General features: G+C 41.0%; 2 protein-coding genes across 2 annotated transcripts; both read left to right on the forward strand.

Annotated features, from left to right (window-relative positions):
* Nucleotides 1-1,834: 1,834 nt before the first annotated feature.
* Nucleotides 1,835-11,246, forward strand: kif2c (kinesin family member 2C; the record flags this gene model as incomplete). The annotated part of the gene is made up of 22 exons (XM_080840283.1): nt 1,835-1,895; nt 2,460-2,560; nt 2,830-2,934; nt 3,028-3,076; nt 3,239-3,271; nt 3,686-3,805; nt 3,954-4,064; nt 4,211-4,312; nt 4,491-4,582; nt 4,683-4,737; nt 4,827-4,989; nt 5,106-5,196; nt 5,314-5,377; nt 7,244-7,323; nt 8,277-8,419; nt 8,888-9,092; nt 9,974-10,084; nt 10,267-10,334; nt 10,536-10,620; nt 10,709-10,783; nt 10,917-11,010; nt 11,129-11,246. The coding sequence occupies 22 exons, from the start codon at nt 1,835-1,837 to the stop codon at nt 11,191-11,193; spliced, it is 2,073 nt and encodes a 690-aa protein (XP_080696409.1). The 3' UTR covers nt 11,194-11,246.
* Nucleotides 11,247-12,053: 807 nt separating this feature from the next.
* dnaaf19 (dynein axonemal assembly factor 19) lies at nt 12,054-14,990 on the forward strand (the record flags this gene model as incomplete). The annotated part of the gene is made up of 3 exons (XM_080840089.1): nt 12,054-12,199; nt 12,512-12,644; nt 14,475-14,990. 3 exons carry the CDS (start codon nt 12,054-12,056, stop codon nt 14,988-14,990), a joined length of 795 nt encoding a protein of 264 aa, XP_080696215.1.
* Nucleotides 14,991-15,821: the final 831 nt, after the last annotated feature.

The raw sequence follows: 15,821 nt of genomic DNA on the forward strand, positions 1-15,821 counted from the left end.
TATGAGCTTCACAAACATATTGAATTGGTTAAGTAAAAATGATCTCAAGGCTGTAATTCTCCCCAGAATACATTTCTCACCAGTTGTTCCCAGAAGTATATTATAATATTTTTATACTATAATATTGTGACAGACTGGTATGCATGACCATGCAAGACTAATCAAGTGGGATCTAATATTCCTGGAACCATTTGGCCACCATGTGATGATTCATTCCCGCATGAAGTGCTTCTAACAGATGCTTGAGTTTTTAAACATTTAATCCCGGATTTCAACACAAAAAGCCTGGGAACCAGAAAAGGCTTTTCCCTTTGCATGCAGAGTCATGCTTGCATAATTTTTATTTATTTTTGGAGGAGAAAATCCTGTATTTGCAAAGGTGGTAAGAAGCATGGCAGGCTCCTTTTATATTCAGGTGTCTGCTATTTCCAGAAGGGATAATACGCTGATTTTACGGATCATAATCTGGTGACCTCATCAACATGTTCAACCATACCATAAAAAGGAGCAGTGCTTATTACAAGAGATGAGAGAGATGAAGAAGTGTGAGGTGTAATAATAATAATAATAATAATTATTATTATTATTCAGTAAAAAGGATGTCAATAATAATAATAATTATTATTATTATAATAAACTTTATTTGTATAGCACCTTCATACAAAACAATACAGCTCAAAGTGTAGTCTGTGTAAAAGAGTTATAATTTGTGCGCAAAACCTGGACTGCATGTTTATGATTTCCTGTGATACATGTGCACTTGACCATACCTCCCCTCCTTAAAGACCCCAAAATGTTGTTGATATTTGAGATCGACAACCAATCAAATGACACTCCTCCTTTCAGAGCTCCAGAAGCAACCCGTTGATTGGCTGGAATTGTTTATGGTTTGGTCTGAGCCACTTTGTTTGTATCCCTTTTACAGAATACACCAGAATTTTTTTATATTTTTTTTTTATGTGTACACATAACAGACAACTGGTGGACACATTAACTTATATTGACAAAAAGTGTTTTGGATTAGAACTGTGGAATCAGTTTGCTGGAAATTAACTTTACAAGAGCTAATGCGAAGGAATGCATCCAGGTGCACATGGAGACCATTGAAGGTGCCCTAAAATCTAGGTTTTATGTTAAATCTAGGCAATGTGACTGCAGCCAAAGAATTTTGGTTAATATATTTGCAGTTGAAAAGGATGTCAAAAGGAGTGGAAAGTATAACCTTTCTCTAACACTGAGATCCTCCGCACCCTGGAAACTTCCAGCAGAGGCCTTTTCCAGGAATAAGAAACATATAGCAAAGGACATCAGATTCTTCGTTAAGGTAGCAGCAAATTAAGTTATAATTAAACAAAGTTAAAAATGGCTAAAATACATCTGTGCCTTTGTGTGTGCATATTGAAAGCCACTTAAGTTCAGTTGTCTATTTTTGTATTGTTGCTCTCTAGTCTGGATGTATGCCTGCCTATGCCTAAAGGCTAATTCATTTGATCTTAATTCAAGTAATTTGCCATCTGCAAATGACAAATGCCCTTCCCATTCTTTGATGCACAGTTTGGTTGAGTTTTGCTGCATTACCACAGACACAATAAGTAGGCATTTTAGTTCACCAATGAGGAAAGACCAGACCGACAGGTCTGCATGATCTGGATCCACTTTTGGAAACTACAACCGGGCACCGCCTTTCTTTCCCGAGCGGCCCAGCGGCTACTTCCGTTTACGTCTTTTAAATGTTTGGCGGTTGATGGGAAGTATTTTCCGACTGTTTTATGTTGAACTTGTTATTCAAAGCAACTCCACCTAAATATTTTCGTCTTGCGTTTTATGTGCAGACATGGATATCTCAAAGGCTAAATTTGAAACTGGCATGTCTGTCATGATAAGTCGCAGCGATGGTAAGTTTGCTGAATGCTTCAACAAAGTTAGTTCATCAAGTCCTAGCTAGTTATGCTAGCCAAAATCAGCTTCCGTTAACGTTAGTTAATCTTATTTTACTCGTAGGTCCAAGCAAAGGCACTCGTCTACTAAAATGGAGATAATTTCACTTAAATTCGGTTTAATTCTGTTTAGTTTTTTTTTTATGAATGAGATCTAGCTTATACGCAATTAGATCTCAGGTTGTAAATTACAATTTTGAGAGTGCTTACACGTAGAACCTATCCCAAACTTGAAGCTATGATCACCAAGTAACGCCACTAACCTAATGTAGTTTGGCTGTTTCTTCAAATGACATTTCGTTCATGCAGTAATTTATGCATATTATTTCTTAGTTTTAACGTATTTGTCTCATATTGACTTACCCAGTTAAACCCTGAGGTGGCGTTTAGATTGCCTATGCGTATTGGTTATTCACTTAAACCCTAAGGTTTACTATGAATGTTTAAGTCGTTCACTTAAAATTAAATAGTTTATACAGACTTGTACATGTACAAATCTCACCCTGGGGCTATAATTGTTGTTTTTAGGGAGAACTCATGCTGCCTCTGTGAAAAATGTGAATGACCTAAAAGCTGCAGTGAATGTGGAATGGCAGGAGGACGGGGCATGCAAGGGGAAGGAGGTGACTATTCTGAATGTGACATAAGCCATGTTATGGTTAACATGTTTCTGTCCCCACACTGGTGTCCTTACAAATCTGGCTTGCCTGGTTGTTTACTTCTCTTCTGTCAGCCTCAGTCATATTTGGCGATCACTGTTAAACTGTCAAACATTGTGAACATACAGAGTATGCAAACATAAATGATGGCACATTGTCTCTGTTTCTGCTTGTCTGTCTGTTTGCCTGTTACACTTTTCCTGTGTTGTGGCTCATCTTCTTGCCTGTTTCAGATTGACATTGCTGACCTCTGGGCTCTCAACTCACACCTGTTCGAGCAGCCACCACCCCCCAAGCAGCCTGCCCAGGTTACGGCCGTCCAGGCTTCCGCACAGAAGGTGACGCAACACAACTGGGCACAGGCCATCTCGTTGTCTGGTCATTTTCAACTGAACCTTAGTTTAATATCTCTATTTTTACTTCTTCCGTAGAAATATGAAGGGAGACTCCGGTCATCGAGGATGCCACCGCCTTGTGACAGTATGTTATAGCTGTAACAAATTCTTAATGTGTTTTGTCATGTCTATATATGTATGTATGTATGTATGTATGTATGTATGTATGTATGTAGGTATGTATGAATGTATCTTTGTATGTTGATATGTGTCAACTCATGTATTTGTGTGTGTTTGTTCTTTGAAGCGGCACCTCAAGCCGGTCCGTCTGAGGAACCAGGTTTGCATGCCGTGCATGTTCTGTTGAGATTAACAAATTGACTACAGGCTTACACAGTAACACAATGTACACTGTCATAATGATTGTGTTTGGGCTTGTAGTGATCGTCCCACCTCTCTTTTATAGGCTGCTTTCCCCTCCTATACTTATCTTAATAAAACACTTGGTGTGAAGTTGTCTATTTTAGATGTCATTAAATACTTTGGCACTGCAGCTCTCCACTGATAAAATGCAGAATAAATCCTTGAATTATTTGACTATTCTTTGCCTTCACCTTTCCTAAACTGAAGTGCTTCACTATATTCCTATTTTGGGCTCCTCTTGTAATCACTTTGCTGCTGATTGAGATAAATGTGAACGAACGTGTCTCCAAATGGCGCGTTAAGAAATTATTTATTCTGTTTTACCTCACAGTGTCCAAGAGGTTCACGTCCAACTTCTCAACCGCTGCGTACCGGCAGTCCACTGTGGCCGCTGCTAATGGTGGTGATCAGTCCCAGTACATGCCCCAATCCGCCATTCCTAGACCATCAGGTGTGTGACGCTGAGGCTGAGTGTTAAACGTTTTCCTTTTACCAACCAGGACTGGGTGAAAGGAGTCTGTTCGCTTCTCACTTTGGTCATGGTTCTGAATTTATTAGCTCAGTTTTATCAAATGATAATGACAGCCTCTCATCTCCAGCACTGCCTGCCTATCCCAAAAGGACTAAAGCGAAGCCCCCTGCCCAACTTCCAGTGGTTGAGGCTGTATGTGAAAGCGAGGAATCCAGGTGTGCTCCCTCAATCGCAGCAGGTGAGGCAAAAGGGGCGATTTTGGTGGAATTCCAAAAAAAACGGCTGCGCTAGACTCACTAGATTTCTCCCGCGCTTCCTGTCACTCATTTGCATTGTATGTCCGAGACCACTTCTAACGGTCCAAGCTTTGGCGTTCTCTTTCAGTCCGTCGAATGTCTGTGTCACAGAATGGTGGTGCTGCCGCAAGCAAACGGTCGTCAATAATGCCACGAGCCTCTGAAGTCCAGAACAAGAAGGTGAAGGCAAGTAATGATCTGCCTTTGAAGCATGTCTGTGACCTTATAGATCTTTTAGAATGAGTGTCTGAACTGGACAAAGACCATGTCCAGTGCCTTCTGTAAACACATTTGTCATTTATAAAAGGTGTGCTGAATGTGAAAAGGTTTGTGGCATTAAGTTTTTTTTGTCTTTTTCTTTTAGGCAGCAGAAGTGGGACGGCCTAACAAACAGTTTTACCAGATGATTGAGGAATACAGAGAGACCATAGAAAAAGTGCCCTTGTCCCAATCTGGTCGCGTACGTTCGTTCGTTCGTAAAGCTCTGAATATGGTTTGGGATGAAACTAAATAAAGTGTGTTGATTTTTAATTTTTTTTTGATAACTGCTTGTCTTGCAGGTGGAAAATCCCAGACTATGTGTGTGCGTTCGAAAGCGTCCACTAAGTAAAAAAGGTATGCACAAAATGAGCATATGGAGAAACAGCATTCTTTTTTGGGGACTACATCATCAAATTGACTGTCTTTTGGAATGTGGTTTTCAGAACTTGGGAAAAGGGAAATTGATGTTGTAACTATTCCTGGGAATGGAAAGCTGTTGTTTCACGAACCCAAGCAGAAAGTGGATCTCACTAAGTATCTTGAGAACCAGGTCTTTCACTTCGACTACTCCTTTGATGATGCCACTACCAATGACACTGTTTACAGGTATCCCTTCTTAGTACTGGCTGTTTTGAAAGCGTTTATGTTTTATGTTTGCTTATTGTATGTATAGATATTTTTCTTTATTTCTATAACTAGGTCTATGTTTTTCCCATGACCAGGCACACGGCCAAACCACTGGTGCATACCATCTTTGAAGGCGGCATGGCAACTTGTTTTGCTTATGGTCAGACTGGCAGTGGAAAAACTCATGTAAGTGCTCCATTTTTGTTGCGACAATTGCAGTCTGTACATAAAACAAAGCCATTTGTGAATCTTGATGGATGAATAATAATTTTTAAAAAAAACCTCTCCTGCTCACCATTTTAGACAATGGGAGGTGATTTTTCTGGAAAGAACCAGAACAGCTCAAAGGGGATCTATGCTTTGGCAGGTAAAGTCTTTTTTTTCGCTGAGGCTTTTCAGTTTTAAGTTCATGTTCATACAGACAAGGCAGCATCAGACAGCTAAAAACATTAACTGCCACAGCTAAATAAAAATAAATAACAATTAATAAATAGATAAATAAATATCCCTCAGTAAAAAAATAAAAATAAAAAATAAAATATATATATATATATACATACATACACAGACACATTGAGGTGCATCAATAAGTGTGCACTTTAAGGGTGCAATGTGTAGGATTTAAGGGGATCTTTTTTTTTTTTATTGGTGTATAATCACCTGTAACTATGAATCATATTACTGTTAGCTTAGAATTAGCCCTTCATATCTACATAGGAGCGTGTTGTCATGGAGGCCGCTGTGTTTCTACAGTAGCCCAGAATGGACAACACTGACTCTAGAGGGCCTTTTGCGTTCGAACATTGAGGTGGTGTAGGTTGGAGGAGGAGGAAGAAGAAAGTAGAGAAATCAGTGGTTGCTGGTGCAGGCTAACCATTTTGCGTTGTGAGAAGTTTGAGAACAGACATTTTGACATTGACAGATCATACTTATTATTTGGCACAAGAAACTGCAAGAGAGCCCACAGTAGAGCCTTCTCTGCTAGACATTTACCTTCATTGAGCCCACAGTAGTAATCTCTGCTAGACATTTACCTTCAGAGAGCCCACAGTAGAGCCTTCTCTGCTAGACATTTACCTTCATTGAGCCCACAGTAGTAATCTCTGCTAGACATTTACCTTCAGAGAGCCCACAGTAGAGCCTTCTCTGCTAGACATTTACCGTCTGTAGCATCATTAAAGGTTCAACCCTCCCCCAACACAGGGTTTTCACACTCATGCCCGCTGACAGGAGAGATAGAAGTGTGAAATCCTCTAGGAAGTGACGGCTTTTATCCTCAGGCCATCAGCCTGATGAATAGATCAAATCCTCTAAACCAGTGTTTCTCAAACTTTTTCAGACCAAGGACCACTGAGCCAATAAAAAAAATCTCACGGACCACCTAACTAAATAGAAAATCCCCGGAAAAACATGCCTAGACCTGGCGCCAGACAATTGTTAAAGGCACATGAATTTCGCGGTTGGGCTCTCCTTTTATTACCCTGCTCCATGCGTGACTTGGTTATGTTACAAACTATAGTTCGCTCACAGCCTCATACTTCCATCACACACTCAGACAGGCCAATGTATCACACAACACAGCGATGAGGCCGACTGCAGTAATTCAGTACCAGGCTAGCCCACTGGAATTAATACATGCATCCTAGTAGACATAATTTCGAAAATAGGAGATGTCATTATCCAACGTCACACACAGAATATAGTTATCATCTTGTTGTCTCCGCAGCGGGAGAAAAAAACGCTGTTTGAATGCAGCTCCGCGGCGGGATAATGCCAAATAAGGCTGAACCATCTCGTCGTTGCCACCTTCTCCTTGTATGTGTCAGAGGCTTTCTCACTTAATTTTTCTTTTCATAGTCGCTGCCTTAAGCCACCAATCCATGACCTTGTTAATAGATTAGGCAACTCTTTATTAGATTAGGCTACTGGCTGTGTTCTGTTCGTTCTGAGTTGTATGTTAGAAATGACGTTGCGGACCATTACGGGGCACTGGCGGACCACCAACGACTGCTCTAAACCCTCCTTCCCTAACCCACCTCACCATACAGGATGCTTCACTCTGGCACCTGGCGGGCTAGTATACTCTGCTTCTTGCTTGGAAAGAAAGGGCTGAGGGAGGGGAATTCAGTTGGTTGCAGTCTGCAACCTCACTCCTAGATGCCACTAAATCACACACGTTGCACCTATAATTGTAATCACGTCCAAATGTAACTGTCCCTCTTCTCTGCCACAGCCCAAGATGTCTTCTCTCTCTTGAGGCAACACCCAGATTTAGACCCGTTTGTGTCTTTTTTTGAAATCTACAATGGCAAGGTAAGTTCATAAGCACACACGGCTATCTATTGTTCATCCATGTTTTTACAGAGGTTATCCAGATGTCATGACATGGGTCAATGTTGATGTGAGTCTTAGCAGCAAGTGTTACACTGTTGAAGGCTATACCCTGTCCTTGTATTATTAGGAGTTATGGGTATAAACGTTTGATAATGCAGGTGTGTGGTCATACAACGTCCTCTGGAAATAATTTTATTTTCTTGGATAATTTAGCAAGCAGGTTTTAAATATAGGTATTGTATAGAAACTATACGAGCTGTATAGAGACCGATTCAAATGTGGCCATTCAACACCGCCCTATGTGAACCATTTCATTTTCTTAGATAATTTATCAAGGAGGTTTAATATAGGAGCTGTATAGAATGCCCCCCCGCCCCCCATATTGCAGTTCAAAAGTTCCCAACATGGCTGCCAGTCAATGCAACTCTGCAAATCTGTTTTAACAGCTATAAATGAGTCTAGTTTCATGATTGAATGTGGAAATTAACCACATTTTATGCATATTTTATTGTGGAATTATTTTACCAAAATGTTTGCAATTTGAGTGGGTTGGATTTAGCCAATATTCTATTAGTTTTACCTGCCAGTTGAACGTATGCTACATCAATGAAAGTGGAGTGCATCTCAATTGCTGACATGTTAGGTAATTGGCTATTGAACTTCAACATAATAACAGACCACTCACAAAAGGTGTCTGGTGCACTGGCAACTCTCCTCAATGGTTGCAACTGAACCCACAGTAGCTCCCATAATTAATGTAATTCAGTTAAAATAATTGCAGTCTCCAATTTACTGTTAGGGACAGGATCTCAGGATCACGTATTTGGCAGTCCATGAACTACGTGACTGTTCAGCAAATTAACCTCCATTGGCACAATGCTTTCTATCTGGCTGTTTAATATGTTTGGCTCTTGGTCTACTCTATGTTGTAGGTGTATGACCTCCTGAACAAGAAGGCCCAGCTGCGAGTTATGGAGGATGAGATGCAGCAGATGCAGGTGGTGGGCTTGCAGGAGATGAGCGTCACTTGTGTGGCAGACGTCATCAAAATGATTGAGAGGGGCAGTGCGTGCCGGTGAGTGTGCGCTCTGTAACTAATGCATAGCCATTAGTGGTCACTTCCTGGAAATCCGCTCCATGCTTTATTTATGAGTTTTACTATGAAAGGGTTACATTTCAGCTTTGTCTTATCTAGTGACAAAGATGTGCAAACCCATGGGTGTTTCAGGGTGCAAAGCAGAAAGCACATCAGTGAAGAATTTTTCTGTATTAAAAGCCTAAATTTGTCACCTAGCCACTTGGGGGAGTTAACTTTTTAACTTTTTTTTTTAGGCAAATTACGTGCCCTTTTATCTCTTCCTAATGTCCAGTGGCCATTCCCTGCAGGCATGTTCTTCTCTGTTAGGTCCTCTGGTTTGGTGCCAGAATCTCTAGGAGACTGCCTTCAGTCCCCATGCTATTTCTGTGCTACTGGCCAGTAAATGGAGAATTGCGTCGCATGATGGATTCTGCGTTGCATTCTTAAGTCTGTGTTTGTGCACAGGACATCTGGCCAGACGTTCGCAAACGCCAACTCCTCACGCTCCCATGCGGTGCTGCAGATTATCCTGCGCCGTCGGCTGCAACTGCATGGCAAGTTCTCCCTGGTTGATCTGGCTGGGAACGAGCGGGGAATGGACGTCAAGAGCAACGACCGTCAGACCCTTGCAGAGACCGCCGAAATCAACCGCAGCCTGCTGGCCCTGAAGGTAAAACAGCGTGCCATAACTAGAAAACCTTTTTTTTGTGTTATACAGCATGTAGAAAATTCTGTGTAATAGTGCTGCTATTGGTTACTTTGGACTTTTAAAACAATATAATTTGAATGCCTCAAAACTGAAAAAAAACAGATGAATAACTCTGGTGTTGTGTGGAATACATACTACAGCTTAAAGCTTCTCCAAGTCAAGGTTTTTTCTTTCAGTTCTTTCAGCAGTGTCCTTGAGCTTGATGGATACCGACTCTTCAATTGAACTGCCCCATTTAGCCCTGAGCATTTATAAACAAACAACTTTTTAAAAGAGAAACACACTTGGCATGAGTACCAACATAAGCACATACCTGACCAATGTCTGTGCTCGCTTCTGCTTACGATTCCTTATTTGGCGTGATGCCTAGAGCAAAGAGTGACTCAAACGTGCAGCCTTTGCTGCGTGTGAACGGCGGCATTGTTTGTTGTTCCCTCTCTTTCCCACATCACTCCGTCAGGACGCCCACTGCATACAACCCACTCTACCTGAGCAGAGCTGCATTCTCAGACGCAGAGGTTCAGTTAGTTTCGTCATTGGGCTACAAAAATCTGCTATAAATGCACTCTTAATGTAATTGCTAAAGCAAATAGCTTTTTATCTCCATTAGGCAACTAATTAAGGCTAACTGCCCCTACTGCCTTATCCTGTGTGAATAAGACCTGTACATTAGCCATATCTGCCACGTATCACCTGTCTGCTAGAAGAGATGTCAGACATCTCAAATTGATATGTCCTATCGATGTGTGATAAAAATGCTAATCGCATTAACTAGAAATGTCTCAACACGTCTTGACTGTGTCAGCAAGTTGTCTTATGAACCCTTTCTCATAATTTGGCAGGAATGTATTCGATCCCTGGGTCACAACAGTGACCACATCCCATTCAGAATGAGCAAGCTGACACAAGTGCTTCGTGACTCCTTTATTGGGGAGAACTCCAGGTTGTGCATGGTGAGATGGATCACGGCATCTAATAGCTTGTTCAGTTTATTTGTTTTTGTTTCTGGTTACATTTTAAAACGTTTTAAATTACCCCATGTTATTAATGAGGATGGTACATCATAAGAATACAGTGTTTTAAAATCCAGTACTGAACTTTATTTGCTTACACTGCTAATATCTTTGTGCTTCAGATCGCAATGATCTCACCTGGGATGGGCTCGTGTGATTATACCCTGAACACCCTTCGCTATGCTAACAGGTACTGCAATCAAGTGCTCAACTTAAGCCACCCCCCCTTGTTCTACTACAGTTGTTCATTATGTCTAAAAAAAAAAACTATTGAAGGCATCTTTGGTTCTTTGCTACACTGGGTGATAACCATAATTTTTATTTTAAATTAATTGTTATGAAATTGTGATGTAAGGTTAATAATGACTTGTGTGAATGTGGTATTGGACAGAGTGAAGGAGCTGAACGGGATATCTAAAGCTGTGCAGGACACCGCAAATAAGGGAGAGCTGTCGGCAAGCTGCAGCTCCTCTGATGTGAGTTTATGACCGTTGGTCCCAACCGTAATGCTCATATTGACTGCTTAAACACAGGGATAACATGGCTTTACATTTTATTTTGAAGGACTCCATTGTTCCCCTGTATGATGCCATATCTCAGGTCACGGAGATGGAGGACAAGTTACGAGAGGAGCTCTTGGTATGTCTGAGGATCTGCCTGTCACTGAATTACCATTAAAGTGGATCAGCTGAATTTGAAGGCCTTATTTCCTCTGTGATCATAATCATGTATGGAAGGTGTTCCATTCTAAAGCGCTGTATAATTTTTACAGGCTGGCAAAGAATTCTATGCATCCATGGTGTCACCAACGTTTGATGTCTTGGCTCGCCTACCAGAAATCAAAGACTTTTTCCAGAGATCGCTGGGTTTGTATTTTTGTTACCTTTTGAGATTATAGAAGTGATTCTGATTCCAACTTGTTCTAATTTTAATCTGCCTCTTGTTTAGTCACCTTAATGAGTTTGAACTCTACTCTTTCTACAGATGCTGCCAAAACTTTAGAAGAAGCCATTAAGGCAGAGGAAGATTTTACTTCTTTTTCAACCTGACACCATACACTCGCACAAACAATGTACATGTTAAATGAGCAGAGTTTTTAAATATCCTCCCTTTAATTCCATTAAAATCTTTTAATGTACATGTAGTGTCTTATCATGACCCACCCTCCCACCCAATGCCCATGTGTGACGTCTGTTTTTGCTGATCAAATGTTCCAAGGTTTTGCACATTTGGGGGCCCATTATGCTTCATATTTTGTACATGCCAAGTAGGTCTCCCTCACACTACATTTGTATAGGCATAACATTCTTAGCCTGTTTGTTCTTACACTGTATACCGAGATTTCCAAACTCAGACATTGATGGTGGTGGACATGCCATTTCCAAAGATCTGGTTATAATATTCGACTGGCAAACACGCTAGTACAATTGTGTCTTTTTATTTGTTTTGTCTTCCGTTCCTCCCAATTTTTTTTTTTTTTTTTTTTCTTGTCATCCTTTCTTAAGTACTGTTTAATAAAAATGTCCTTCCCCCTCCCTGTCTAAAAATATACATTTTAATAAAACTTTTTTTTTTCAAATCAATGTATCTGTTTTCAGGATAATTCATGTGTCGATTTAAGCTTTGAAGTAATGCTGATAGATTCTTATTGCGTTTTTTTGCGGTCCATAATGTGAACGTGAACTACAGTGACATGTTTTGTAATTCTGGACACACCCCTTATCTTCAGGAGGTAGTTACCATGGATACCTGTATGTCAACGGAAGTAGGGGCAAGTTGCGTGTAGTTGGTGAAGTGGGTGTCTCAGATAATCGCCCTGAAGGTGATTCAATACGCCGGCTAACTTTGTGGAACTATCTATCGCCATCTATATCTGTTAAAAGGAGTTGAACCCCTGCTTCGTAGAGAAATGGGGGAGTCGGAATTCGTGATCAATTTCTCGGCCCTTGAAAAAGAGCTGGAGTCTGCAGTTGAAGCTGACAAGAAATATCGTCGCGAAAATGATGCCAAGTTTCGTGCACTTCACCAGAAAGTAGCCACCTATGAGGAGTTTAGGTATGCTACTTAATATCCGAATGAATTAATTCATTGCAACAGTGGCAACACAACCCTAGAGAGCCAGGCAACGAAACGAATATTTCAATACAACGTCTAAATGGAGAATATAGGCCTAATTAGACAATGGCTTACGTTATGACCTGTAGGGGACTTGTAATAATGGTCGCTGCTATTCATGTTCAATATAAACTTCTAGGCTACTCTTCTAATGACAAAATAATTGATAAGGCGTTTGGTTGGCAAAGATGTCTGTGAAATACGCGTGTAGAAGAAACTGGTCACATTCTAACGTTAAAATCTTGTCTTCAGAGATATTGTATTAGCATCTCACCTGAAACCCTTGGACAGGAAAGATCGAGCCGCTGCTCCACGTAAGCAGCCCTGGAACGCCGTAGCTTCTAATACGAGCTGTCGAGACGCGCAGACTTCCGAAGGAATGCAGGTTGGTTTCTCAAACAATCACGAATACACTGTGTCCACTTTGTTATACATCCAGTATGACTGTGGGTTCATATTCCCAGGTATATCTTTAGTTAGGTATATCTTAGCAGTAGGCCCATCACTTTGCATTTTCCTTGGCTTGCTCAAGTCCCTTCAATCATTGAGCTGCAAAAGAGACGGATCTGCATGGTCTGCAGTGATAGGGCTGTATCTTGCAAGACAGCAGCCTGCTCCAGAGTTGTTATAGATCTGTAATGAAATGCACACTTTAAAGAGTAGCCTATATCCAAGGGCGTAACCATGGTATAGACATTGGGGGGGTCCAAATAAAAAATAAAAATGACGTGCATTGCCTACAATTATATATTTATATATGAACATTCGCACATTTAGAACATAGTTTTTCGAGGACTACATTGACCACTTGAATTCACATCTAAAGGAATAGTGTAATATCTCTGAGATATTATGTTCTAAATGTGCGAATAGTAGGCCTAGATTAAAACTAATGTTGTAAGGCTGTCTAGTCTTACATTCAAATTTCACACCTGATCACCCGCATGTCCAGAGCATGTCCCTGTCTAGTCTGGCCACTGCTTTCAGCATGTCTGTCTTGTTACCACTTGTCATTTTATCAGAAGAACAGCGACTAACCTTCTTGGCAGGGGGAAATCTAGGTTCCCATATTTTGGGTCGGCTAAGCTCCTAGATAAAACCTATTATTTTTCCTGTTACCCAGCAAAACTAGGGGGGTCAGGGGGCATGCTCCCCCATAAGATTTTTTTGAAAATATCCTTTCAAATAGTGTCCTCTAGTGGGTTTTAAAGAGAAATTAACACATTAATAACAATACAAATTTTGAAGACATCTGCTTAGAAAGGTGCTAATTATACTTTAGCATGATAGGGATTTGCAGCTCAAGTGAGTAGGTTAACGTTGTAGGCTAGAGTTCACTAGCTAGTTATAGCTGGCGGAGCTACTGAATAGGCATGATTCAAGAGAGCAACGACATCTACCATTTGCTCGTGATGATTTAACAATTTAGTTTCTTTTACTATTTTAAACTTCATGTGCTTTACCTTTATATCCAGCATCTGGTTATGGCAGCTTTCACCAGCTTGGGTCAGACAGTCTCCTTAGTCTGTTTACTAGACGTTATCACTGCACGCTCGCGAGGCTCACTCACGACCAAATCCGTGCACTTGCCACAATAATCTCATACAGGCGGGAGTCATGTGCTTCTCGGGACTATTTTATTTCTAACTCTTAAAATTAAACAAAATAAGTTCACTAAATCGGTTGCAAGGTGCCCCTGGTTTATGATCTATCATTTTATATTCTGATTTTATGAGGCTACACGTTTTATCTGCTTACACATTAAGCTCGGTATCAACTTCCTTACTGTCTGAAAAAGTGTTAGGTAACCATGACAACGCAGAACGACGCAAGGTGGATTCAAACACAAGTGAGGAGGGGGGAGTCACACGCTTATGTTTTTCTTAACAAACGGAAATACATTGAAAATAAATAGGACATAACGGGAGACCGATCCATTGACAGGGATCATAAAAGGAGAACAAATATTTAACATATTTTCTGTTGTATATTGGGGGGGACAGATTGGTACTTTCTCAGTATTGGGGGGGACACGTCCCCCCCAAAGAATGCGTGGTTACGCCCTTGCCTATATCACAGACATAGGAACAGATATGCTATTGTTTGACAATTGTATTGAGTCACAAATGATCTAGCACTCATGCCAACATGTGTTGTAGTATGAGAAAAAAAGGCTAGATTATAAGGATGGTCTGCGTGTTTTTTCTACCTACAGCCTGAGTCGTCTGACTTCCAGCCCAGGACAGCGTCAGAGTTCAGCCGGGAATGGCGGCGGTTGGGCAGTGGTGTCAGCGAGAAATACGGCCTCCTCTTAGCCCTGGGAGGGGAGGCCTTGAGGGCCATATTCAGTGCTGAGGTGGGCTTCGGCCTGCTGGGGGAGCTGCTGCTGGTCCTGTCACAGGGCTTCCAGCCTGTGGACTGTTCAGAGGTTGTGGGAGTGCTGAATGGCCTGTCGAGGACCCCACGGTTTGGCCTCAACGTGTCCCTGCTGAGCAGGGGAGAGAAGGGGGCGTGTGAAGGGCTATTCCTGAAGATTCAGACGGCAGTGGACGTTAAACCACCGATGTCTGATGTCTGTCAGGGTGATGAAAAACCATCCAGAGTTACTGCTGCAGCCAGTGATGATGGTGGGGGTGTAGCTCAGAATGTGGAAACAGCAGGAGACGACAATTCTCATGAAAAATTGAAACATTTAATGGAAATGTATGGTACTCCTAGCAGTGGTCCATAGAGAGGACTGTTACAAGAAGGATTTACATACACTGGAATAGTGATGACATGAGTGGTTAAAGAGAATGTAACATCTCAAATGGTCAGAGCACGTATACATTCATGTTCATTGTACAATGTGTTTTTTTGCTGTTGTGTACTCAGTTGGTTATATTCTTGAGAATTGAAACTGTGCATAGGTTTGGCCAGTTGAATGTTTTAGGATGTTTCAAGACATATAGCCATAATATTCATGTATATTTTTATGAATAAATCATAAAAAAAACAATTAACAAAATGTTATATAAATGTACTTCACTTACTTACTGTGTATCAGTCTTATGTAAAACATGTAGAAAGATCATAATTTATGAATACACACTCATATCTTAACTTCTGTTTTTTGAGTCCTACACTGAAAGCGTCATTATACGTGCCTTCCTCCCACGTTGACTGGTGTCATAAGGAATCTTACTTGACTCCATGTTTTCATTTTCCCGAGTATGTTTGTGTATCTGATTTGCTCATTTTTATACCATAGATTTGTTGGAGACTCGTTGTGAGATATGTCCGTCAAGAAGCAGGTTTTAATCCTGTACAGTGATGCGCATCAAGGGAGAGAGACAGGTTTCACTCAAAGAGCTTCACCTAAAAATCTTCTAATCAGCCATTGTAACATTTCAGTTAGTATGCCCTCTGAGTATAAGGGGTGTCACCCCATAGTCCACTCACTTCATGAATATGTATCAGATTATTATCTTGGAGACGGGAGGGCTCCGAACCATTTGCTACACAGGGACATTGGGTTAAGGGATCCAGCTGTGAGAAACTGAGAAACACTTTTAGCATTTCA

This window comes from Sprattus sprattus, assembly GCF_963457725.1.
Source record: "Sprattus sprattus genome assembly, chromosome: 6".
In the NCBI taxonomy this organism is placed as follows: Eukaryota; Metazoa; Chordata; class Actinopteri; order Clupeiformes; family Clupeidae; genus Sprattus; species Sprattus sprattus.